The following is a 27,876-nucleotide window of genomic DNA, read 5'->3' as shown; positions in this document are numbered from 1 at the left end:
TAGCATATAACGGTATTTACGTTCATTAATGAATCAGGCCCTGAATGTTTTTTGCAGTTTACATGAATATCCGGAATACGTTACAGCTAAACTGATTACAAATGTCACACAATTCTCCACCTGATCCTCATCCATAGTGTAGTGTTCAATGCAACAAAGTCACCACCTCACCATGCTTGGGAGGGAAACAATGGTCAATGTCTGATTTACTTGAGCAGCCAACCAGCTGACTTGTCATATTCAAATTGATATACAAACAGTGCTGGAGTAGTTTAGACAGCACTAGGGGAATTCTAATAGCTACTAGGAAACTGTTACTGCCTGAGGCAATCCCAGAATTACTTGACAATTCCCATGGAGAATTCTTAAATGGGTTGTAGGAGCTCAAACACATGTCGAAAGAGTACTATACTTGATGGGTATCCAAAGCCTGAGGAGTATGTGTGAGGGAGGGGAGAATATAGTATATGAGCCATGCCCAATGAAAAGACAACTCTTGGCTCCTCCTCCTCCTCTAGGTAAGATTATAACTGTAGCCCTAAAATCCCATATCAGAACATATATGACAGACACATGGCTACAATATGATGGCATATTGATTTACTGATAAATAAGTAGTAAGTGAGGGTTGAAGGATATATTTTTCAAGCACATTTGTCAAATCGTAGGTTTTTTTTAGGATAGAGAGGATATCGGATTGGATAAGACAGCATTGGATAAGACAGTTATACAAAATGGATATATATGTGGACCTTCAATTTTTTTAATTAGGGCCCAGTAAATTCTATTTACATCTCTGCAGCTAGGTCTAAGGCAATATGCTTAATTAGGAATCTGGTCAAGATTATACCGTCTTGATTTGACATAAAGACTTACATGTATCTGATATATTTATATAGAGACGAAACAAAAATGAATGCTACAATAAATAAGTTATATGTATGTGCTTTCACATTTAATTTGAAATTTAATAGTTTGCTACAAATACTGTAAGAGGGCATTCTGCTATATTTTGTTCTGAAAAACCAGAATTACTTTGATTAGGTTGATAAGCACTCTTGCATCTATATTTTATTAAGAATAAAACCGGAAGCAATGCCACATGTTCCACATCCCATATCAGCATTTATAATAGTCCATGGGCTAACTTGCATGAGGTCCACAGTTTTCATAGCTCCTGGGCCATGAGCCTAGTTGCTTTCAGCAGATGGGGTGCCAAAAAAGGACAACCCCTCTCTACTAACGAAACTAACTATGCCCTCTTCCTAGCCATTTGGTTTGTATTGATTGTATTGACTAGGGTAATTTTACTTAGACCCAATTGGTGGCAAATATATCACAGTCTCAGAAACACTGCAGCTGATTTTAGCATGATGCATATGGAACATAGCAGCCGTCCTAAACCCAATCCAGCCTTCCTAAACCCAATCTAGCCTTCCTAAAACCAATCCATCCTATAAGGATTAGGCAAAAGAGAGAAACATCCCTAATCCAACATTTATGCATACTCCACAACATGTAACATTTCTTTCAGCAGAGTGGCATTAGCACACTCCGGGGGAAAGCAGAGAGTCAGTGGAATAACTACCAGAGTAGCATCAGGCTAAGCTGCCAGATCGGTGAAGGGCCCGGCAGGGTACCTCAACTGCTTAGCCCCGTGTAGCTGCCACCCATACCACTCCGAGGACCCCTACCTTCTGCAGTGGCTACGGCCAGCAGGAAACTCTATGAGCTGACAACACAAGGAATCAGATCCTCAAAATGCCATAGACGTAATCGGTCATTCTAAGGGCTCCAGAATAATTCTATTTAGGTGGGAATCAAACTCTTGTGTTCCGTTCCTCTCTGAGCAGTAAGTGATGTGCAATGTAAGACACAGCGGAGAAAGAGAAGACTTCTTGCTGTTAATGAAAGCTTTGGGCCTCATCTTAATGCATACATGGAGTCCTCACAGTTCTAGTTATGCCAGTGTGGAGCAGTAAACTCGATCTGTGATAAAATGCACAGTAAGTGCCAACATTTTTTATTAAGAGGAACCCGATTGACACTGTGAAATCACTGAGATATAGTGTCAATTCGCTGTATAGTAGCTTAGTATGAGTACCCCATTATTATATAGCCCTGCAGGTATTTACCTTCTTAGGTACCTAAGGCTACAAATAATTTCATTGATATACAATATATTATATTAACTCACTGAATTGGAATTTACATACTATATTGGAGAGTTAAAATATGATTATGTGACAGTCAGCAGCAAAATACTGGTACATATGTCAGCAATAGTAAGACGTATAAGCAAAATAATTCCTCTAATATTTGGTTGATGTTGAACATAAATTATCATAGTAGACTTGAACTCTTTCATATATCCCGAGAGTTATCTAGCAAAGGAAATATATTTACACAGCGATTTGTTGGCTTTCTTTTAATAAACTGGATTTTCATCCTGCCAACTCAGTACCTTCTGAAGCAAAATAATGTGTCACTCATATGCAAAGGAAATGCTACTAAAAGCATTATTGATTCCTAGTGAAGTGATCCGTTTCATCTATGGAGACTTTCTCATTAAGAAATAGAAGGGAGGAAGATTAAGCAAGGTATTAAAAATGGCCTGTTACAGAGATAAAAAAGCATGCTTACTGCACAAGGGATCAGAAATTATTCTGTGCACTATGCTTCTAAAAAGGCTACCCAAGGCCCATTGGAAAGTAGAAAAGGGAACATTATTTGGGTTTAAACATGTGAAATCCCACCAAAAAAATAAATGTAATAGTTAACAGTACAGTTTTCAAAATGGCTTGATGCACAAGAGGTAACCACATGGCTGTATAAAATAATATACTTTTATGACAGGGACTTGTTATCATGCCCTTTAAGCACTTGAATGTAAAATTAGGTCGCAGGAGAGGCGGGGCCACATGTAACACAAAACGTTTACACTCAGTATTTACCCTTAGCAAGATGTTGAACAGCCTAGTATCGGACAAGAGGTACAAGGAGCCCAGCAGGATCTTGACTGCCTAAGTTTGTTGGAAAGTCAGGTGCGTAGGGAAATACAAGGGACATACTGCACTGCCATTGTGCTCTGCTCTGGACCTGCTCGGTCCCTCAATGGAAGTGAGTTATATAATTTACAATGCTCATTACTTATTTGCAAAACAATCTGCAAGGTGGGCAAGCACTAATGATGTGTTTGTTGTACTATCATTCATATGTGCTTTCTGATTTTAAAACTTATTTAAGAGTTCAAAGCAAGGAAGGAGGAAAAGCAGGGTTACCCACATGCAATCTCTTGAATGTAGCTTTTGGTAAGGAACAAGTGTTGAAACTTGTAATCAGTTATTTATATATATCTTAGTGAATTTTTGTGTGTATAATTGTTGCTCAACTAGGTTTATGGTCAGTGTGCGCAAATGATTTGATACTAAATTATCTTTTTATTATTCCCCATATAGTATTTCACAGTATATATTCCATGCTTGCTATTGGCACCTAGAGTACCTGTTCTTCTATGTATGCACTTCTAGAACAACTGTTCTAGGTTGAAAGCTGATGTTCAGGATATGTGAGAAATGTTCTTCAGAATCCTGGCTGTTGGTCCTAAATGGGCAACTAGCAACACTTTGATCAATAGACAACACGCGGAGGAGTTTGCTGTTCACTGAGAAGGCAGCTGGGTAACAGTAAGGATAAGTGGTAGAAGCAAGAGTGTCAGGAAGGCTAGTCCTGGTTTGATACACCCCAATAAATATGTCAAACAAGTTAACCCGTGCATGATGCTCATGCATTCTAGTCAAATCAAGCTACTTAAGGTGTTAAAAAGGTTCTTGTCATCTTCATCGCCACACACACACGCTGCTAGGCTTTTATATATTAGATAATGCTAAGAATTTAGTAGGTCAGTGTAGTATATAACTCCGCCCAGCACGTGGCGCTGCAGCTTGAGCACTCTGTCAGCCGGTAGTTTTTTCCACACACACACACTAACACAGCATGTGTGTTCATGAGGTAAAATTACCTCACGAAAATGAGTTTGAGCCCTCAACTCATAAATTTAGCCTTTACTACACCTCCCACGGGGGAAAGGGGGATGATGGAAGTTAACTGAGTTCACTATTATAATTTTTTTGTCAAATAATGTCAGTATACCAAATTTCAGGTCAATTGAATGAGCCCTTTCTGAGAAAATAGTTTTTTCACATACACACACACACTAACACACGCCGCTAGGCTTTTATATATTAGATAATGCTAAGAATTTAGTAGGTCAGTGTAGTATATAACTCCGCCCAGCAGGTGGCGCTGCAGCTTGAGCACTCTGTCACCCGGTAGTTTTTTCCACACACACACACACACACTAACACACGCCGCTAGGCTTTTATATATTAGATTGGTTGATATAAGAGATGTCAGTTCTGAGATCTGTCACCAAGTCTGTGAAAGTCAGATGTATTATTGGGTGGGGATGGAAGAACCTTAAAAATTATTTCAGGAATGAGACTGTAAGCTTTATACAAATACTTCCAAGGTGACATTTTCTGAAATAATATTTGTGCCATATGCTACACCACAAAGATAGATATGTAGACACACAAAATAACTTTGTCTGATCAAAATATTTCACTCTCAGTCCCCGTTATTCTCTATATTCTATTACATTTTCTATGTCTATTAATACGTATTAATGTAACTCATTCTTCTGACTTTGTCATATCTGGGATTGACTTGACTGCTCAGGAGCTTTTCCTGATTTTTAGCCCTGGAAAGTTGTGTGTTATGGTCATACCCATTAAACAGTTGTATTCAGAGTTTGTTAGATCCACAGATGCTATTTTGGTCAACTTATAGCCAAGTTACCCCTTACTCTTCATTTGAATAGCAGTGTAAAATGTAAACACATCTCTGGAAACAGTGTGCATTTACTGAGGAGCTTGTCTGTCAAGAAGCTAAAAAACTGCATTATGCATTCAAGAAACAAAACAAAAAAAAACACAATAACAAATGTTTACATACAAAAAAAATAGAAAATGTATATTTTTTATTTTTTAAAATGTAAAGGAATAAACAGTGAAGGGCTTTAATGAGTAAATATTTCATCCAATGAAAGCAAGACAATACAAGTGCCAGTCAGCTCAGCTTTTCAGAGAAATATATTGAGTACTATCCACCGTTGTTACAGATCCTTCTGAGATTCACACACCATTCCCTTCCATGAATACTATTTTCTACCTGGATTCATTGCACAGTGGTACAAATTGTAACATGAGTCAACCCATTTGATAAATCTGATGCATTTGTTGGCAACTGTAGATGTGATAAGAATGCATAATTTAGTGAAGAAAATATGAAGGGGGGTAAAAATCCATTAACATTTTATATGCATTTTTCACTACAGAAAAGACTTACCTCCAGCCTAGTGCTAATTAATGTTGATTTTTTAAACAAATAAACTTTGCAGTAAAAATGATGTTGGTAGTTAGAAAATTAAACAGGCTTTGCAATACATGTAATGTTGAATAGATATTTTTTGGTCTTGGTGTTAAGCACAAAGTGCTTATTATTACAGGGGAGTAATTTTAGTCCTATAAGATGCAAGTGAACGCTTCCACATCTTAGTGTTGGATGGAATTGTGAACCTATTAATAGATATGCTAAATAGTGTTCAAAAATAGTAGTGCTAAACCTTGATTTCTGCTACTGTATACAAATGCCTATGTCCTATGCTAATGTCTTTGTTAGTTTAAAGGTAGAGTATCAGGTTTAAAAATCTTTGCTTTTTAGCTACATATTTTATGCTAAAATAATATCAATAATTCTTACTTTAATGTGTAGCTGTTTATTATTCTAAACAAAATTTCTCTACAATCAAACAATAAACAATGACCATATATACAGACAAGCATTTAGATTGGGTGGATCAAGGGCTTTGCCTACAGTCCCCCCGTTTTTTCCATCTGGAATGTTGAGAGATATGTGTTGAACTCTATTTAGATAACAGATTATAATTCAGTAAGTAATATTAATTGTGTGCATGCCAATGTGCTTTACAAATCATTTCAAGAGAAAACTTATTTCAGTTTTATAGATGTCCTTGTCAGAGAAATGTGTTTGAAGATAAAAAAAAAACATGCAGTGGGTATAGCAAAGATTTCTAAAGCTAGAAATCTATCCACAGTCTGTCTTGCATTTGCTGGAACCAGTAGGCTGGTGTTGGAGTGTCCGACGAGATCAAACATTACACAGGGAATATCCGATTCTAATGTCATTTTAACTGTGGCGAAATTCCTTGTTCATGTACTTCCATGTACTTTTGTAGGACTGGGTCAGTAAATCAGGGTAATCAATCAGACTACAATATCAGACTGACACACATCACCCCATGAAAGGTTGTAAGATGTAGGTCAATACATGTGCAAGATACTTATATATGTAGATGTACCTAGCACTAACAAAATTATAAGAATTAAAATATATATAATAATAGAAACACTTAAGCTGCCCATATATAGGCAGATCTGGATGGACAACAAGAAGAACCAGATTCTACTGAGTACAATTCGTGCAGTCAGATGATGCCCATGCACATCATCCAATTTAACTTTTGTTTATGCCTCACATTAAGTTTTGCAGTCAGTTAGGCCTACAACTAGCTAAGTGGGCAAAACAATTGCAGTATTTATGAGCACAGTTACACTTTTTAAACTCACTGTCCATTTCGGGGCTCATTTAGAGGTGGACAAAAATGCCTTTGGCACACATAGGAATAGGTGCACGCAAGAAAAAGTGTACTTGTGTCTATATGTAGAGTAGGACTCCTTTTGTAATGTGAACAATTCAAAAAGAGCAATACTTCTGTCAAGCATACATCAGGCATATCAGTGTGTGTGTATGTGTATAGCTGATAGAAGTGTAGGGAACATAAGTGTTGTGTGCCACTCACTGTAGAGGGGGCACTACCCTATTTGTATGCAATAAAAACATGTTTTAATAAATAATTATGTTGTGTACAAGGAGGGAAATGCAGTCAGAGAGACAGAGAGATTAATAGAATAATGTTTTATTAATAAAAGGGAAAGTCACATTTACCTCTAAATCCATTGTTTATCCACTCAAAAATTCATTGGGAATAATCTTTCCTGCAGCAGTCCATACTGAAATGACAATTAAGTGATGTGAATAGACTGTCGCTAATTTAATTAGTTCATCTAATGTTGCTGTAATGTTAATAACTGAAGTACTGTCAGCTGTAAATCAATCTGCAAACAACCAATCAAAGGTGGTCAGATAGTGTTGCTGATACTCGTCATCATTTCATATATTTGCAATAGCCCTAGAGCACCAGCAAAAGATATACCTTCTGACAGCCGTGGCTGCGTTCATGTATAATGGAGTGGCAGTTGTGTGAACACGCTCATACTGTGGTCATCCTTTTCGTACCCTTGTATTTCAGCTTCAGCTGCCCTTTCAAAAAGCAAAATCAACAATAACTCTGTTAGTTTTGTTGTCAGGCAGTCTTTTCAGGATAAATTTAATGAGCAACAACAACAAGATCCTAACACAGATGCGGCTTATCACAAGTTTCCAATAAGATCAACAAAATTTGAACAATTTTACTAAAATGTTTAAAATTTTCAAAAGACAGATTAACATTCCTTAAGAGATTAAACTTTGAGACAAAGTTAAAATAGCACCAACTCAATAACAAACAACAGGGACAGGAGCATAATCCAACAACTACCTTAAAGGCTCATTTAGATTTATCTACTTGGATTCCAAATTCAAAAAGAAAAAAAAATCATTGCAATACAGCGATCAACAGATCTAACCTTGTGGAAACACATGGCAGTGTGTGCCTAACAGGACACAATTATTCAAGAAATAAACAATCATGTAATTACAGCAACCACACAACAACAACCAATATTGTAACTTTCTTCTTGTGATAATGCAGAACACATAGAACTAATATTGCCTTGCTTCCCAAGGATGGAGAATTGGGACATAATAGGCAAAGTTCATGCCTTCTGACCCAAACAGCCAAGCCACAGTTACTGTGGCCACAGCTACAAATAATTAGGCTTCCCTTCAGCTCCCAGGGTAGCCACTTTTATCAACTTCATAATCACACCGTGGGAACGACCTGCTCAGGGGAGTTGCAGAAGGTCTTGACTGGTGGGCTCCTCACACTATCCAGCCCCCTCTCCTACCTCCTCCAGGTGTCCACCCTCAGGTGACCCATTCTGGGTCCAGCTCCTGGCTGTCTGGTAGAGCTCACTAGTGGGCAATAGGGAGTAAAAAAAAGGACAATGGTAGCTTAATTTACTCAACTCCCAGAGTGTTCCCTGTGAAGGTGGAATGTAACACCTGAAGTGTTTTTTCAAGGAGATGTTACATTTCCACCACTGGTACTTCCTGAGAACAACTGGGCTAAAAAGTACAGTTTGGGTATGGATTAGATTAAGGCAGTGGATTCCAAACTTTTTCAGTTCAAGGCACCCTTAGGGTCTCCAACATTTTTTCAAGGCACCCCTAAGCCAAAATACTTACCAAGTATTCCCCCAGCTTGCTTACCACTGGCCCTGGCCAAGGCACCCCTGTGAGATCTCCAAGGCACCCCAGGGAGCCTAGACGCACAGTTTGGGAACCACTGGATTAAGGAGTTGTAACCCTGGTTCCATACACCATCTCCGTTTCTTTGTAGGGAGTATACACATTGATTCATAAATCTATGTTTGTTATACTGTTTATAAAATGAATGGGTAATGATAGGAGGACCCACACAGGAGGCAATTGGGAAGTCACAGATTGACAGTTAGATAATGGATGTAGCAGGGTCCCTCAAAAGCACATTTTTCATGCTTCTATGAAACAAATGATTATGCAAAAAGATTGTGGTGTCAAACTACCCTTTAAATAAGGCAAAGTTTATATAGTCAACTTATTTTCTGTATGAGATCATCATGATTTCTGTATTCAGCATTTTTGCATTGGAAAATATATTTCACTCATTTTATGAGAAATGTAACCTTAGAAAAAAGAAGATATATGGTTATTAATTATTTACAAAATAGTGTCTCAGACACGGCAAACATTCACTTTGTCCATATCAACATGCTAAACAGAAATGTAGTATAAAACTTGTCTTTAAAATGCAGTGCTGAATCAATTGTACTATTTATACTGTAAGGTTCTTGGGGAAAAAATCTTGAGTTCAACCCTCATCAGTGGTAATTAAGTTTGACAGTATGGGTTCCGCAGTAATTCACAAACCTGTACTTTATGCATCAGCATTGCTTATTATTCTAATTAAAGTGGAACATTGTGCCCTCGCCAGTCATTAGTGGGTTTTCAGTCTGTAACTGACATTTGCAGAAATTAAAACGGGGGAGTTCATGTGAAGTCCAGAGGCATCCATGTTAAAATTAGCTTTGCCATGGCAACAGTCTTCAACAATTATTAGGAAGGGATGCAGTCTCTCTCTGGTTTCTTTTTAAAATTCCGGCAAAAAATGTAATCCTCTGGAGGAAGGATTTAGACATCCAGCTGGACAGGTAAGGTTATCGAGCTTAAAAAAAATCCAGATAGTGGCCAGCAGTGTGATGCAAATTCAAAGTGTGTGCAGTATAGTCGATTCAACTTGATGAGCCATTTGTCTTAGGACATTATCTGAAAGAGGATCGTGCCAGGGACAGTTATGTGTTGATTGCAATGCTGGAGAATAACTTATTTCTGAGAATTAGGTTGCATTGTGACTTTGTAGCTCCCAGAAACGTGTGTTGCTCATGGAACTTGAATATGTATTGTGTGTGTATATAAATCAATGTGTGATCACGTATATTGCTTAAAGTACTAGACTAGAAATTTCTGAGTAGTTATAAGCTAAGGACAAGTTTTGTCTGTACATTGTGAAGTATAAATAATATATGCTTCCTAAAATTCTAGGGATTTACTAAGGCTTGCTGATTCATATCTATAGCAAAATAAGTTTGAAATACTAGCTCAGATTTCATCAATTATTTAACAATGTAACTTTTACAGACGGCTATAAATATCCAGCTATTTGCTTTATTTTTGTAGATTTTGTTTTTCCCTTAAGATAACCTGTATTGTACATTTTACATAAAAGCAGTTGGAGTTGTATAAAAAGAGGCATATCGTAACACTGGATCCCAGAAGCTAACAATGGCATACAATTATCTATTCAAGTTGCATGTGCTTATAATAGATGGTTTGACATTATTTGATATCTGTACAGAAAATAATCATTTTAGTATTGTTAAGATGAGTATTTGATATATCTGCTTAGTATGGCTTCTGTTTCTATGGGATTATGGAAGAAAGTAGACTGGCAAAAATGGGAGGTACCAACAAAATAATAAATGGACCCCAAAAATGAATTAGGGTCAAGATTTTAAGGAACATGGGAAAGACAGACAAAAGTTGGGACAGTAATGGACATGTAAAAGTAGTACTCAGTAGACAGATAGGCAAGGGGAGGCTCAATGTGAAGAGGGACAAGAGCATCACAGGACAGCTAGATGTGGAGGTAAGGAAAAATCCTAAGAATAACAGATATGGGAGAAAAATTGGAGAGAATGGTTGGAGTTTGTATGTTCCCCCATGTTTGTGTGGGTTTCCTCCGGGTACTCCGGTTTCATCCCACACTCGAAAAACATACTAGTAGGTTAATTGGCTACTATTAAATTGACCTCTCTCTCTCGGGCTTTGTGTATGTTAGGGGATTTAAACTGTAAGCTCCAATGGGGCAGGGACTGATGTGAGTGAGTTCTCTGCACATCTCTGCGGAATTAGTGGTGCTATATAAATAGCTAATAATGATGATTAGTAACTGGTGGACCATGCCAAAGGCATACAAATGTGTGAAGAAATGTGGGTTAAATAGCATGCTGTTAAGTGCCCCATATCCTAGATTTTTCTGTTTTAAAGGGCTATTCGGTTATACTCTGCTGCAACCAAAAGTTCCCAGCTGTCCTGAAATGTCCAGTTTTTGACACACAACGACCAAAAGAGGTCATGGTTTTGGAGTAAGTCTAGGACAGTTGGTACTTGGTTACATATATTACAGTGTGTCACGGGCTGTACAAGAGCTTAGCTTGGCAGTTCAGAGCCTTTCCCACTCCTCAGTACTGAGATGGGTGGTATGCATCATAGGAGGTAATCATGGGAAAGACATTAATGAGTTGGTAAAGCGTGGGAAAAAATCCAGGCAATGAAGTATCATGTAAGTTTCTGAGGATGGCAAATTCACATCATGTGAGTTGAAGACAATTTGTGCAAAGTACATTTAATTACATTTACTTCACTCTTGATATACTTGAAGTCTGAATAGTGTGTTCTAATGACAACACTTTTAATTGCCTTTTTTCATTTTGAGTTCTTCTCTTATAGTGACAATCAAATGGTTGTGGCAAATTTTTTTATAAAAGGGGCCATCAAGCCAAACTTTGTTGTCTTATTATTAATTGCCATTTTAATAAAGCTGACAATCCTAGACATTCAGATACATTTGCCAACAAGTACTATAAATAATGGATCAGTGTATTAAATAGACACATGGAAAACGTGCTTGTGCGTTATTTGCTTGATCAAATGCTCATTAGTCAGTACTTAGAGGCAAATGGAGATCAGATAGAGTCAATTGAAAAATTAATATATTTTATCACTGTAGACAAGCAAATAAGCATTAATTTATCAATGTATATAATTTTGTAAAATCAAAACTCCACTTTCCCATCTTCTTGTAATTGAAAAGCAAGCCTATGTGTAATAAGATGAGAAGTGCCAGCTATCATCATCATCACCAATATTTATTTATATATTGCCAGCATATTCCGTAGCGCTTTACAATTGGGTGCAAACACAATAATAAAACAATTCTGGCTAATACAGACAGACAGATAGGTAAGAAGGTCCTGATGGCACGTTTACAATCTATGGGACAATGGGAGTTAGATACATGAGGTTAAATTGCATATTGGTACCAGCCAGCAAAAGTTAAAAAAATGCTTAGTGGGCTATATGATCCAGTCACACAGCATTGTTGGTTAGGGGGTCAGAGATTTGTTGGTTTCTTGTGTGAACTCTGTAAAGGGTGAAAAGAGGGTACTCTAGGGATGTTGAGAGAGTGGTAATAGGGTAACCTAGGGAGGTTGAGAGGGTGGTTAAGGAATTTTATAAGCTAGCATGAAGAGGTGAGTTTTCAGAGAATGCTTGAAGGTTTCAAGACAAGAGGAAAGTCTATTTGTGCGAGTCAGGGAATTACACAAAGTGGGTTCAGGCCCAAAAAAGTCCTGTAACCAGGAATGAGAGCAGACAATGAGTGTGGATGAGACACACAGATCTTGTGCAGAATGGAGGTGTTGCGTTGGGAGACAAGTAAGTAGATGTACAGTATTTTGGTGCAGTTTTGTTGATGGCTTTGTATGTTAGTAGAAGTATTTTATATTGTATTTTTGTAATAAACAGGCAATCCATGTAGAGATTGACAGAGCAGTTCATCAGTGGGAGAACGATTTGCAAATCTAGCTGCTGCATGCGAAATAGATTGTAGGGGTGAAAGTTACAGCTATACTTATAGAGCACCAGCTTTTGTTATTGACAATGTCCAGCAGACATAAAAGCCCTATAATGGAGAACTTGGGCAGTGCTGGAAACATGTATATGCTGCACATATTCACTAGCAAAGCGTCAAACAAGATACAATCAGTTACACAGTCATATTTAATATCAATAGTAGATGTCATGTAAAATCTGGATTTATTACAGCATTATTGTGTGTTTTTACTACACATACAAACTCAAAATGTAAAAATTGAATTTAAATATAAAAATAAATTATATATATATATATATATATATATATATATATATATATATATATACTGTATGTATGTTTATTGAGTATTGGCTTCTCATAATCTCACTGGTTGAAGAGACATTCCACCGTGCCCTCCTTTTTATGAGATAAAGTATTTCAAGGCTTTGTTTGATGCTATCTAGAGAGCATATTAAGGAAATTATGGGTAATGTGCAGACGCCTTATTTTCCACCTGATTTTATAAAGCTTGAAACAAGATTGTTGGTGTGGAACAACAGCTGTGTACAGCTGAAGTAATAACATTTCATGGAAGTTCCCGCAAACCATTGTAATTATCTTTACCCTTAAAACTTTATGTATAAGACATGTATGACCTTGTCATTGTTTGGCTGCTGATTTTCAGTACAGTTGTCTTCATCTGTATATTGAAATTATCCATTACAATGTAGTGTATCTTTAACTTGATTGCACTTTGCTGATGCCCATTATTTTTTCATGATTCTCCATATTTTAAATTTCCTTCTTTTTAAAAGTAAAATAAATCATCTGATTTAATCAGAGAGTTTGTTATTTTATATTGCTTATGATAATTTACAACTCTTCTATACATTATAAAAGAAAGATCCGTTACATTCACCAAGGAGTATCGGATTGCAGTGGAAGCATTTTAACTTTGGACATCAGATTTCTCTAATGCTGGCCACACATGCAGTGAATTTGGTGCAGAAATTGGCACATATAGTCATGTGAGTGGCTGTAACAAATTGCCAAATAGGAACATTTTCAGACATGCCCCAAAATCAGTTGACACATTAGCACTGTATATCCCATAAGTTCCAGACACTCAGCCCGAATGTCAAGCAGCCAGGTCTGTCTAGTTTGGCCATCTGCGTGTGTAGATTAATTGGAAACTGATCCCATCACAAAGGGGCCAGGATGAGCCCACGTGTGACCATTTTAAATGTAGTGATCTCTATGAACCTAATAACAAAGAGCAGTAGTTTTCACTTACAATTAAATGCCATAAGGGTAGGTACAATGTAACGCTATCTGTAAATGTTGTAGCCGAAATCTCGTGCCGATAGATAATTTCAATGGTAGTTCAAAGGCTTAATGAGTTTCATTTAACCAGTATTTCCATCCAAAGCACAGGAAGTGCAGCTATACTGCTGCACTAATCTGTTGCTACCAGCCTGGATTCTGACCATCTTTTTATTACATTGCTTCCACACTATCACACGATTGGTGCATTTTCCTTTGAATGCAAGTAGCATATTTATTATTTCTAATGTTTTTATAACGCCTACATATTACGCAGTGTTTTACAGGGAGTATGTAATAACTCACATCAGTTACTGCCCCAGTGGAGCTTACAATCCATGTTCCTTACCACACATTTGTCAATTATTTTTCAACTATATATAAAGGTACATATGGTAAATAATTGTTGGGGCAATACATTGTGATTACCATGTCAAAGATGTTTGGAAGCTGAATAAGCTTATGTCCCATACAAAATACGGGGCCTGATTCATTAAGGATCTTAAATGAAGAGGTGTCTTATTTCAGTCTCCTGGACAAAACCATGTTACATTGCAAGGGGTGCAAACTAGTTTTCTGTTTTGCACATAAGTTAAATGCTGACAGTTTTTTCATGTAGCACACAAATACTTAATAGCTTATTTCTACACTGAAATTTATAGTTGATATTTGTGTGCTACATAAAAAAACAGTCAGTATTTAGCTTATGTGCAAAACAGAAAACTAGTTTGCACCCCTTGCATTGTAACATGGTTTTTGTCCAGGAGACTGAAATAAGATACCTCTTCATTTAAGATCCTTAATGAATCAGGCCCACTGTTTGTAACAAATAGAGCAAATGTCTCATGATAGTACTGAGCATGAATAAAAGAATACTTTACTATAGAGGGACCCACAATTAAATTTTTCCATGGTTCCTTCATTGCCATTGTGTTAAAGACTTGTTTAAAAAGTTCCAGATACTCAAATTTTGTTTTTCCAACACCTACACAGTTCATCATACATGATTGACAAATAAAGGCAATAATGCCACTAAGTTTGGAAATCCTAAGGCACTGTCAATGTACGCTGAACGCTATAAAGTTTCTGCTGGTACTATAAACATTCTAAACTTAGATAAGTACAACAAAAACACACACCACTCTCATTAAGTGTATAAGAAGCCTGGTACAACCATGATGGACATCACCAGGCATTCAAGAAACATTTTTTTTTTTGTTGAATCATATTAAGGACTTTCTTGAGGCCTCTTGTTTCAGCTGAGGACACCACGTTCAAGAAAAACAAATGAAAATTACGCTTGCGACGTTTGATAACCGTTCAATACTTTTTAATTGTGCACATTAATTAAATGAAATCAACAGCAAATAACAATTATAAAGCAAAGCAATATTATAAATAGCAAGAGAGGAAAAATCAATATACATTATTAATAAAAAGTTCTAATATTTAATTTAATAAATTTACATATAGGCCACGTTTTGTGTTACTACTAAATTAGATCTATTTATTTGTTTCTCTTCATTACAGCAGTGCACTGGATTGTGAGGATTGTCATCCCTTAATATTTACAGCCAGTTTGACGATATGTGGCCTGATTCATTAAGGATCTTACTTGAGAAACTTCTTATTTCAGTCTCCTGGACAAAACCATGTTACAATGCAAGGGGTGCAAATTAGTATTCTGTTTTGCACATAAGTTAAGTACTGTCTGTTTTTTCATGTAGCACACAAATATCAACTTTAAATTTCAGTGTACAAATAAGCTATCAAGTATTTGTGTGCTACATGAAAAAACAGTCAGTATTTAACTTATGTGCAAAACAGAATACTAATTTGCAGCCCTTGCATTGTAACACGGTTTTGTCCAGGAGACTGAAATAAGAAGTTTCTCAAGTTAAGATCCTTAATGAATCAGGCCCATGATCCTAAGCACATGTTGTGATAGTATGCTACATTTCAAACTTGGTAATGGTAACACAAAGTCATCTTTGTGTCACTGTCTAGATTTCAGCGACCCTTTAGGATATTGTTGAACATGAAATGTCAGTTGAGTAATTTAAATATGTATTTTGTTGAGTTTATAAAATACATCTGTAATACTGCATTTATATGTAGCTATAATCATCATCATCATCATTTATTTATATAGCGCCAACATATTCCGTATCGCTTTACAATTGGGGACAAACATAGTAAACTAATAAACAAACTGAGTAAAATGGACAAAGAGGTGAGAGGGTCCTGCTCGCCAGCTTTAGCTATTGTATATATTGATTAGTGATGTAGCACAATTTGAGATGGTTAGTGATTTTATTCAGTATTTAAAACTATAAAATAAATAATTACTGTTTATAATAATTAACTAAGATATCTGCAGAGAAAAAGTTATTATAAGCAGCAATCACGGTTTAAGCTTATTTTGCTTGAAACTGGTTTTGCTTGAAGCTGGTTGTTAAATGCCCCGTGAACCTTCGTCAACGCTCTCCCTGCCATGATCATACTACTGACTGTTTTTTTCTATTGGTTTTCTCAGAGTGGGAACAGATATACAGTTTATGGTGAGCTGCACTGACTCCAGAAAGTATCTGTCTGACTCCCAAATTCAATATAACAGCTACCATAGTGTGAAAGCTGTTAATTTCCGTATTTTGTAGTGTCTGCAACTGTGTAAATAGCTTAGGTTAATCTATATTTGAAAGACTGTTGAGGTTCATGTCTAATAACACAAAAAGTACTTATTTTACCTCTAGTCTTTAAGAATCCTATTATAAAATTTGCTCAGATTAAGTAAGAAATAATGTTAAACCGTCGCATTGCAAACATTGGGATCTTGGCATGGTCCTGAAATGGTGAAAACCCTCCGGTCATTAATTGATTAAGAAAGTTGACCACACTCAACACTACCTCATACTATTGCATATATTACTTTGCTATTTGTATTATTAACCTTGACATTTTTGAGTAATGTTTATACTGCTGTAGTTTGCTGTAAATTATATTGGTTTAATCAGAGATTAATGATATGTAAAATATGTGAAGACTAATGTTTCAAAATGACATGCTCATTTTATGCAACTATGACGTCCACCATATATTCTAGAATCCTCAAAGAATTACCGAGAAGCAACCAATCAAAAATCTATCCACATCCGCTCTGCTCATAGGGTAGTGTTGTGCAGGGTGGGGCTGGCAGAGTTTTAGCCCAGGGGACAAGACCCGACTCAGCAGCCTATCAGGAACATTTTAAAGAAATAAAAAATGCAGCTGACCCAGTGACCCAGCCCAAGGTAGCCCACTATGGGACCGGCCCTGGGGGCAGATGCCCCCCTGGCCCAGGGGCGGATCTAGAAAATTGCTATACCCCGGGTGATTTAGGAGGGGTGATTTAGGCCCCGCCCCCTTTTTGACATCTAAGGCTGCCGGCGGCTGCACACTATGTGCAGGTCCGTTTGGCAGTGACAGTGTGCTGCCCGGCTGCTATGATTGTGTTTTAAACACAATCAGAGCAGCCGGGCAGCACACTGTCACTGCCAAACAGACCTGCACATACTGTGCAGCCGTCGGCAGCAAGTCCCTGCTAGGGGGGGGGCGATTGCCTCGATCCAGGGCCATCTTTTCCATTGGGCACGATGGGCAGGTGCCCGGGGGCCCCACAGGCAGAGCTCCTAATTAGAATAAATAATCCTGCAAAAGACAAAACCTGCAAAAAAAAACTTCAAGGGTCACTGAGCAAGTACATCTGTCGATCTCTATATATCTATATCTATATCTGTATCTCTATACATCTATATCTATATATATATATATACATATAGGGGCCCCGGTGCACTGCTTTGCCCAGGGGCCCATAATGTTGTTAAGATGGCCCTGCCCCGATCGCCCCCCCCCCCCCCCCCCCCTGGATCCGCCACTGCCCTGGCGCTGGTGTTGTGGTAGACAGCACAATCAGTGTGCTCCATAAATGATATTCACATGCTGCTTAAAAAAAAAGGCACTCTCTCTAAATTTGCCTCTGTTAATAAACTAGCACGATGGTCTGTAGCAATCTAATGCAACTACACAGTTGTGCCTTCTGTGTGACTGATAAAGGTTTTATTTTTGGTGTCTAGTCATGTGCTTAGGAAGTACTATTATTTGTTTGCAGTATTTTCTCTGCAAAAGATTCTGTTTGTCTGCTTTTTTTCACCTGTTGCTTGGATTGACTTCTTATTGGATTTCCTGAAGCGTCTCATATTGTTCAAGATTACAGGTCTCCATCTTTTCCCTTGCTGTCTCATTAAAGAATCACGCAGGTTAGCTTTTTGCACTGCAAGGGGCTTTAGCCAGATGTCATAACCATTCTGTTTACCTGTTATCAAGTACACATGCAGACAAGTGGGATTCTTCCCAACTAATGACTCAAAAGAATTGGAAACGCAAGTGTGTGGCCTCACATTTGTAAGTGTTACTGGATTGTGTTTTGTATAAAAACAGCACAAAATGCACAGTATAGAATAGAAACATATATAGTGAAATTATAAAACATTTATAGTCACTCGTTTTTTTTCTTTCTAGTTTTTACTTTAATTAATATTCCCAAATGATTTAATAAAACAATTTGCTAATTATTGTTATAAACTTTCCTGCTACCTTATGCGAGTAAAATAAGCATATTTTAAAGTTGCTCCTAACTTGTTAGCTCTGGATTTTAGTGTATAAGTAACAGTATCTCAACTCATTCACTGCTTTTGGCGGCCCCTAAACTGTGGCGACCACCTAGTTTAGCCTCATGGCAGCACCGGACCTATGTATTCATGAGCTGTCTAGCTGCTGTGAGGATAATTTCACTGCCTGTCGTAGTCTTAGGGGGATTTCCTGTTGTGTAGGAGCACCACACACACACTTGAACCGTGACAGTTCTGTAATTTTGAGTGAGGAAAGAGCCTAGTTTTAATGAACTTTGATTGCCAAAAAACGACCACTGTTATTGCTCTTAGTTTTGGCTGTAGTTTATGGTTCTCACTCATGTTTTGGCTTTAGTGTTTTTCTGTGAAAAAGAAAATGCCATAAAAATAATCTAGCTGTTCTCCTGTGCAATTTTTTTGGCTGCTGAGTTTGATATGAGGCACTGGAGGCCTGATTCACTAAGAAACGTAAATCCCGATACGTGCCATATCATGCGTAAAATTGCTTTGTGCATGCTCAGAAACAGACTCTACACCAGTGAACGCAAGTGCATACAATTCATCTTCCAACGCAAAGGACACTTCCCAATTTGAAGGGCAGAATGGGGAAGAGAAGGGACATGTGCGCGTAGGCATTGTGCAATAAGGGCATGTCAAGGTCAAGCGCATGCACATTCGTCCAATTCAAGCTCTGGGCATCTCTCAGGTACGTGATCTTTAGCCAAATCACAGCTACAGATCAGGTGTAAGTGGGGATTACTAGTGATGACGTATGCATGCCAGAACATGTTTGCAATTAAAAGCAACTGTAAAAAATGCATTTTATGCATAGTAGGCATTAATAACCTCTTGATAACTGTATTTTATGTTTTAAAAAAAAAATGTTTATTTAATGATTATATTATCAACAGGTGTTAATGTATTTATTTTTTTCTGATGGGAGTTTTTAAATTTATATATGCATATGCATTGTGCGTATCCTGCAATGTGTTGTCTGTTTGCATACAGCATGGGCTGTATAGGTAGAGTGTGCTTATAACCATATTCAACTAGAAATGTTTCTTGAGATCCGTTTATACTTCAATATGAGAGTACTTTCATGCAATTTCCGTCCAATTAAAAAAAAGGGAATTTGCGTTCCTTAATGAATTAGGCCCCAGGTAAGTAACTGTAAAACTAATTGTACTTTTTCTTATTGTATTTGAGGTGAGATTAGTATTCATTTTGTACAGTTCTATTAATTTAAAAGGCATTATATTAATTTGGTAAGATGGTCAAGATGGATTTATTTAAAGGAGGATAACCTTAATGCATATTATTTACATTGTGATGGCAGACTAGTGACTGATTTCTTTTTTTTTATTTTATTTAACATTCATTATTACATTTATATACATTGTACTTTTCTAAGTCTATTACTGGTGTGGGTTTGTTTTGCTTTGTTCCTAAAGCAAGCATTTGGAAACTACTGTAAGTATGTTAAAGTATTATAACTGTTCATGCTGCAGAGAAATAATAATCTTATTAGGTGAGGAATAGGATTAAAAAAAGGAAAGTGGACATCTCTCTTGTAAAGTATACATTTTTAAAAATAGTGAGTGGTGTTATTTATATACAGAAAGTTTAGATAAATTCACATTTCTGTGTTTGCCGTTCTGCAAGCATATCACACAAGCTGGCACTTCTCACAGTTAGGAGCAATACAGAGTGACCAGGAGCTACAATAACATGCCTTGGTAAGATCTGCAAAGTACACACAATTATTTTTACCCACAACAGCCAATTTGATTTCCCTTGCTAAGCATAAATAGCTTACCATAAATTACATTGAGCATATATAGTTTAAGAAAAATTGCCCCCTTCACATTGTATGTAAAACGAAAACAATTGGTGTGAAATCTCATTTATCAAAACGAAAAGTAATAATTTCTTTGCAAAAGTCCACCTTAGGGAGCTTAATGGGACAACAGAGCATCACAGGTTAATGAAGTCATAAAATCTGAGCCATTATGGCTATTAAGAAATTACTGTGCACTGCGTTTTCTGTATTTATCTTTACTTACTTTACCAGGTAATAATAGCAGTGGTGCTTGCGTACACTTATGGCCACAGTAGTAGAGCAATTAAGTAATTAATTTTAGGTTACACTTTGACGCTAGTCAGACCAAACAGGAAAAAGTAGTAGTAAAATGTTTCAGATGTGTCATAATTGGCTATTGGGTCACAAAATAGTGTCAGTCAACTAAATAGCATTTAGTGGTAACATATGTTTTACAAGTTAACCTGTGCATGATACTCATGCATTCTAGTAAAATCAAGCTACTTAAGGTGTTAAAAAGGTTCTTGTCATGCATTTGGGCCTAGCCCAGGCCTCCTCAGGGGAAGAGTGTTACTTCCCGATGCAAGCGCCCTTTTTTAACGTGGTTTTGTCCACATGTCACCAGCTCAACATTTTTCTCCATCACCTCATCCTTCATCTTCATCGCCACATCCTTCATCAAGCTACTTAAGGTGTTAAAAACTCCCCACTGTCACCCACGGCAACCACCAACCACTCCCAACTGTCACTTCTCCTTCAAGAAATATATAGGTCAGTGTATAACTCTGCCCAGCAGGTGGCGCTGCAGCTTGGTTTTTTGTTTTCCACACACGCCACTAGGCATTTATATAGTAGATAGTAGATATGCCACGTTTACCAGGAATACTGTGTGCATTATGTGTGCAACATCCTGTAGGCATGGGACACTCAACCACCGGAGTTGATCATATCACCATTCTGCCGCACTTGAAATATTCGCCTTGAAAAGTTCAACATAAACAGCACAATGCTTTAGCAACCCAAACAAGGACAGTTATACTGGGCATTTGGTCAATATTAAAAACAGGGCCATTTTCCAGGACAATGTTTTCCAGAGCAAAATCGTCAAAACATGTTACTATATGGTAGGGTAGCAATCTGCACAACATAAATGAATATGTTGTAGTTCTACAACATGTACTTTATAGTAAAATCAGCTGCAAATTACATGATACATACCAATTATTTATTTATTTACTTTTCAGATTTATTTTGCTTTATTATATGTCATTTTTCTTTATTACATTTTAAAGACATTAATAACAATTGTACAATTTATAATGTCAATATGAAGGAAGAATGAAGGAAGATAAAAGAGAAAGAAAGGATAAAAGGGTGTGGAGGAGAATAAGGTATTTCCTAGAATAATCAGAAGGTTGCTGACATCACTCAGGGGTTTCTGAATACTGGTTCATAGAGAAAGAGTGATGGTTGAATATAAGAGCTGTCATGCAGGGGCGGTTGTCGGGATAGATAGAGATTTGAATTTTTTCGAATTCTGGAATTCGAGCCATGGGTACCAAATGGTGTAGTATTCTGTGAACTTATCGGTCGTGGAGAATGTTAATTCGTCCATGGCTCTATAAAATTCTTAAAGTCTCTTGACCCAATCTCGGATAGACGGGGGTATTGCTGTTTTCTAGTGGATTTTAATGCTGTTATTTGATCTGTGGTGCAGAATCAATTTTGTAGCACCGTAACATACATTGTGTCCATTTCCACTAACTATTTCACTGTTTTAGACTGTATTTATTGGATACAGAATTTTGTGTCCATGTACAAATGGAGCACATTTCTTTTGCAGGCTGGATCTATTGCGTCACGATCAAGCCTGTCTATCGCACCCTATGGAAAAATCTAGGCTACCAATACCAAGGTAAAGCATAGTACTTTTTTGGCTATGCCACATAGCTAAAGGTGCCACTGGCAATAAAGTATTTTACTTTTTGCCAGGAGTCAAAAAAATAAGGAAGCACTTTCTGTTTTCCCAAGATATATACATTACTGGAGTAAATGTTTTGCTGCGCTGTATAAAACACTCTGTGACAACTGCATAAGGCACCTATAATTCCTTTAACATGTCTCCTGTTAGGTGTCTGTCACCTATGCCAAACATACTTGAATCAGAGAATCAATTGTAAAAGATTTAGACGCCTCTTAGTTTTGATTTGAAATCTGACAAAACAAATAAGCAACACATACTGCTCTGCATCAAATTTATTTGTTATTTTAAATTGAAGCCTTAACAGGCACGGCAATTCTTTCTGCCATTCAAGTCATGTTAGAACTAATTGGTTTCAAATTGCAGCATTTGTGACCCCAAAAGATTTCTAATCCTAATCAACATTTGATAGGGAGCTTTCAGATATCTGTCATGGACTTACTGGTTAACTGTGCTCCAGGTGTGTGTGGGCAAATTGGGCTGAAAAATGGCATTCGCCTATGGCTGCTTGAATATTGGTGCCTGATAATGCTGCTAACTTATGATAGCCACACACACTTCCGTGACCAGCAGCTACAAATGTTAATCTGCTACCTTATTTATCAGTTGTTCCCCACATGACTAAGATTATGATGGCATTTGGGCAGGGTCATCTTTACCTTCTGTTTCATGTATTTGGATGTAATATATTGATGTCAGTATCTCTTCAGTATACAGCACTGTGTATTATGTTGGTGCTTTATAAAGAAAGGATGATAATAATAATAATAATAATAATAATAATAATAATAATAATAACATAAAATGACAAAAAGATTAGTGTTCACTTGTATTCCCAATGGTTATACAGCTGCTGCCCAGTGTAGTAACACAATAAATTGAAAAATAATGTCTATTAACTCTGAAATCATGAATAAAATAGTCATGAAAAAGGTAAAGCTGAAAACGTTAATCTGATTTCCGTTCTTGAATAACCAGGGTCTCTATTACTAGACTGGAAATTGCAATACCTATGTACTTGACTACACTGCATTTCAAATGTCAATTATACAAATAGCCATCTTAAGTAAGAAACAAAACAAACACACATAAGTATAAAGGAGGATGTAATATACGATGCATAGCATGGCTAGTGGGTTTGTTTTTCAAATTGAACCAGTGTACGCATTAGTGAAGTCCTGAATCTGATAAAAAGAAATACTCCTTAACTAGTTTTATCTCCAGATGTATCAGTGGTAAGGGCAGATGTATGTGCGGTACTTTCAGGCCTTTATGTTATTAAGGGCAGCATTTTACATCCTACACACTGCGCCTTCATTTTCTCTGTACAAGATAATTTCTGTATACCTCTGCATGAACATTACTACTTTGTACCTAGCAATGTAAATGAAATCATTATATTTAATAATAGAGGGAATCACGTGACCAATGGACTGTTCCTGCTATCCCCACATTACTGGCAGATCTTTCTACTGTATAATCTGCAACATTAACATGCAAATAGCTGGCATAATGAAAAAGCGCAAGTGTTCAAACACCATTACCTTTTCCATCTGTGGCCCAGCACTGTGCATTATTATCAAATGATCATTTTTATTGAATTAGAGATGGATACTAGCTTAGCTATACTTTTATGTAATATATACCAAATGAATTAGCATTGAATTGGGTAATGACAGATGGCTGAAGAAATTCCAAATAACATCTTCTCATGATGGCTGAGCACAAAAGCAAAGGTTCTCCGACCTACTAAAATCAATGGTGTCTCACATAAGAATGAGAATCAACTATTGCTGGTTTTTCATTTCATTTTTTCTTTCAGAATTGTAATAGAAAAGAATACACATTATTAGAAGCTACATAAAACTGTAAACTCATTTGGGCAGGTCCATCTTTACCCTTGTGTTTCATGTCATTGGGCCTGATTCATTAAGTATCTTAACTTGAGAAACTTCTTATTTCAGTCTCCTGGACAAAACCATGTTACAATGCAAGAAGTGCAAATTAGTATTCTGTTTTGCACATAAATTAAATACTGTCTGTTTTTCATGTAGCACACAAATAGTTGACAGCTTATTTGTACACTGAAATGTAAAGTTGATATTTGTGTGCTACATGAAAAAACAGTCAGTATTTAACTTATGTGCAAAACAGAATGCTAATTTGCACCCCTTGCATTGTAACATGGTTTTGTCCAGGAGACTGAAATAAGTTTCTCAAGTTAAGATCCTTAATGAATCAGGCCCCTTGTGTGAAACTTGTTTGTGATCATTATCCCCTCAATGGGCTGCGTAATATGTTTAATAAAAAGAATCAAAATATCCTGAGCAATTATGCTCTGTCTAGGTAGGACACATGTCTTACCACATATTATGTTAACTAATGAAATCAAGTGAGGTCCTTGAAATAAGCTGAAATTTGGTGACTTGTATAGCACCCGGCTCTGATGTCCACGGAGATAAATTAACAAATTAACCAAGATAAATTAACATTATGGGAGAATAAACATACTACCCAAGATGATGATACATGTTGAAGAGACAATGGGCCTGATTTAGAGGTAGGAGCAAAGCAAAGGAAAGGAGTAACTTAACATTTTGGCAAAATCATGTTGCATTAGAGGGGGAGGTAAATTTAAAATGTAGGGACAGATTTATAGTTGGGATACGGCATGTCATAGATCAACTTTAATTTCAATGTAAAAATTAAGCTATCAAGTATTTGTGTGCTACATGACAGAACAGCCAGTATATTCCTTGCGTGCAAAAAAAATAAGTCAATTTATACCCCTTGCATTGTACCATGGTTTGTCCAGGTGCAAATTTGCTCCTTTTCTTTGCTTTGCTTCTAACTGAAAATCAGGCTCAATGTGAGAATCAAGGAAATACTAATTACAGTTTACAAAGGCTGAACCTTTTTGAGGATATTTTCAGAACAAAAACTGCATTTCAAAGCCATCACGTTTTGATGGCAATATCTCAGGATCTCTCCTGAGATACTGACATTGTCTGGGGTTGTAGCAGGGACCAACGGGTTGGGTACGTTTTCCCGAGTGTAAAAACACCGACAACGAGGACACCTACAAATCAAACACAGTGACTATGACACCGACATGAATATAATAAAGACTTACCTAAAAAGCGACACATCACATTTACGAAGACAGTGCCATGCTGACAGCTAGTACGTCTGAACATACTGGTTGCTGACACTTCAGTTTCACGTTGCAGAGCGACATACAGAAATCTGAATTTAAAGTGGCAGGACCCCACAAATACACACTTTAATCTAACGATGCAGCCCGTGTGGCCACGCCCCCATAACGGAGCCCCCTCCTGGAGATCATACTGCCAAAGTTGGCAAGTATGAATTATATTGGTGGGTACAACAATATTACAGCTTCAACTCATATTATTAAATAAAAATATGAAATATAGAAATAAGTATCTTTTCACAGAACTGCATGTGCCTGTATATTTTATCATAGTGTTATAAAAAACATAGTAAAAGCTAATGCTACTTCCCCTTTCTTTTCCATTGTTATGTTTAATTGGTAACGTGCTCACATATATGCCTGGGGTTCCACTTACTGCACTGGATTGTAAAGTGTTGTGGGAAGTGCCTGCAATGTGGAATTTCCCATACTGCTGAAAATAAAGTGAAGGGCTTCCTAGTGTAAGTAATTTTTTTCTCCAATGCACCTAAAGAATCGGGCCAGACGTTCATGACCCATATACAAACGTGCAAATGTTAAGAACCAGGTTTCCTAGTAAGTTGGGGCATGAAATGAGTGAGAAGGCCCCAACAAAGCTGGACAGACGGGGCTGGTGCAGAGTGGGACTTACACCAGTTTGTCTAGGGTGTCTTGCATGAAATCACTCTGTGCATACCCAGGAAGTGGGTTTATGCCAGAGTTGCCTACTCTCCCGGAATGTCCAGAAGACTCGTGAATTTCTGGGAATCCTCCCTAACTCCTGGGAGAGCAGGCAATTCTCCCTGATCCTGACCGGCCGTGTAAACTAAACGGAGGGGGCGGTGCCTAATAACATCATGGATGCGTCATCGTGGCCCTGCCCCCTGTTTTTAATGGTCCAGAGTAATGATGTTCGTTTTGGGGGCGGGGCTAATGGTGCAAATCTTAGAGCCCCGAACACCCACCTGCACCCCGGACCTCCCCGGAATCATCTTGCCCATGTTGGCAAGTATGGCTTATGCAGATTTGCGCTATTCTGGCACTTTCAACTGCCTGTTCCTGAAGAGGCAGGATGCTTACCTCTGGCAGAGGGCAGGTGCAAATACTCGCTGATTATGGTGACTTATCATAAACCAGACACATATGCTAAGGCAGATGTATTTTGAGATGTGTACTGCACTGCCTATGAGCGAAAATACGTTCTTCTCCATTTTGCAGTGAACTCTGCATCAGACCACAATATCTATATGATTTGCAGCTTACTTTTTTCCTAAAGAGCTATCAGTATGAAAGTTCCAGTGTACTGGCATATGAAAGTAATATGAAGTGTAAGAAGGCCTACTTGAATATACTTCTCATGAGTAGTTTCTCTTCCAAATGAATAACCAATGTAAAGATCTAAAGAGACTCAGCAGATGTCAATCATTTTATCACGCTCCATTTATGGCAAAACTTCCTCTCTCTGTGCTTTGGTGATATTTGTATTTTTCCAGTGCCTAAATGTGCAGTGCATTGGTTCAAACAAATATTGCTAAATAGCTGCTAAGTGCTAAAAAAATGTGATGCAATAGAAACTATGTAGCTACCCCAGAGTGCTGGCAGTCTATGTATGAATGAATGAGATATACAATATTTAGAGACTTGAAGTATGTGATTCAAATGGAAAACAGGAAAACTATTTTCTTTATAGTTATTAAAAGGTTTTTATTTACATAGTGGTTTATTATATAGGCCTTAAATGATAACTCCACCTTTAAACATATTTTCCCCAATCAATAGTTTATGGCCTAAATAAAAATTTTGTAAATTCCACTTTCACACCCAACCCAAACTTCACGAGACCTACTTTGTAAATTACAGCTATGTTGTTGTTACTGATCCAGGTTTCGAATAAGGCTTCATTCTGGCTGCCAAGGAGAACAATGCTGTTCAACAATGCATCAGTTTATTTGCAACCCAACTTCTCACTGCCTGATTTACACAACATCACCGAATTAGCTTGACCACGACACATGCCTAAGCTGGTGATTGGCCAACCACATTTCTATTTGGTTTAGATGAAAATCGTAGAAAAAGTGCTAAAACACACTACAATGTCAGGCCGAGGCGGTTAAAATTCTGGACTACCAGATCTTCGGAGCATAACCATATGAAATGGATCATTGCATGTTGATGTAGGGTGTAAGTCAAGGAGACATTTTTCCCCTCATTAATTACGAAGGGCTATCCTGGGGATTTTCAACTTATTCTGGCTCCAAGACTAGGAAGCAATGACTATGTAACCATTAATGGAGCCCGGTTAATGAATAGATAGTGTGGACTGCTGGTATTATT

General features: G+C 37.3%; 1 protein-coding gene across 9 annotated transcripts in view; it reads left to right on the top strand.

Annotated features, from left to right (window-relative positions):
* DMD (dystrophin) overlaps positions 1–27,876 on the top strand; it is a 1,967,742-nt gene that overhangs the window by 1,745,327 nt on the left and 194,539 nt on the right. For 6 of the 9 annotated variants that reach the window (XM_075200299.1, XM_075200295.1, XM_075200297.1 and 3 more), the window contains one exon: positions 22,212–22,283. The exons of the other annotated variants lie outside the window; for them this stretch is intronic. In XM_075200299.1, the coding sequence (XP_075056400.1) occupies positions 22,212–22,283 (72 nt within the window). The remainder of the gene's footprint in view (positions 1–22,211; positions 22,284–27,876) is intronic. 9 annotated transcript variants of the gene reach the window in all.

The sequence above is a fragment of the Mixophyes fleayi genome, chromosome 2 (genome assembly GCF_038048845.1).
Source record: "Mixophyes fleayi isolate aMixFle1 chromosome 2, aMixFle1.hap1, whole genome shotgun sequence".
Classification (NCBI taxonomy): domain Eukaryota; kingdom Metazoa; phylum Chordata; class Amphibia; order Anura; family Limnodynastidae; genus Mixophyes; species Mixophyes fleayi.
The sequence above is the reverse complement of the archived record's forward strand: the minus strand, read 5'-3'. Positions and strand labels throughout refer to the sequence as shown.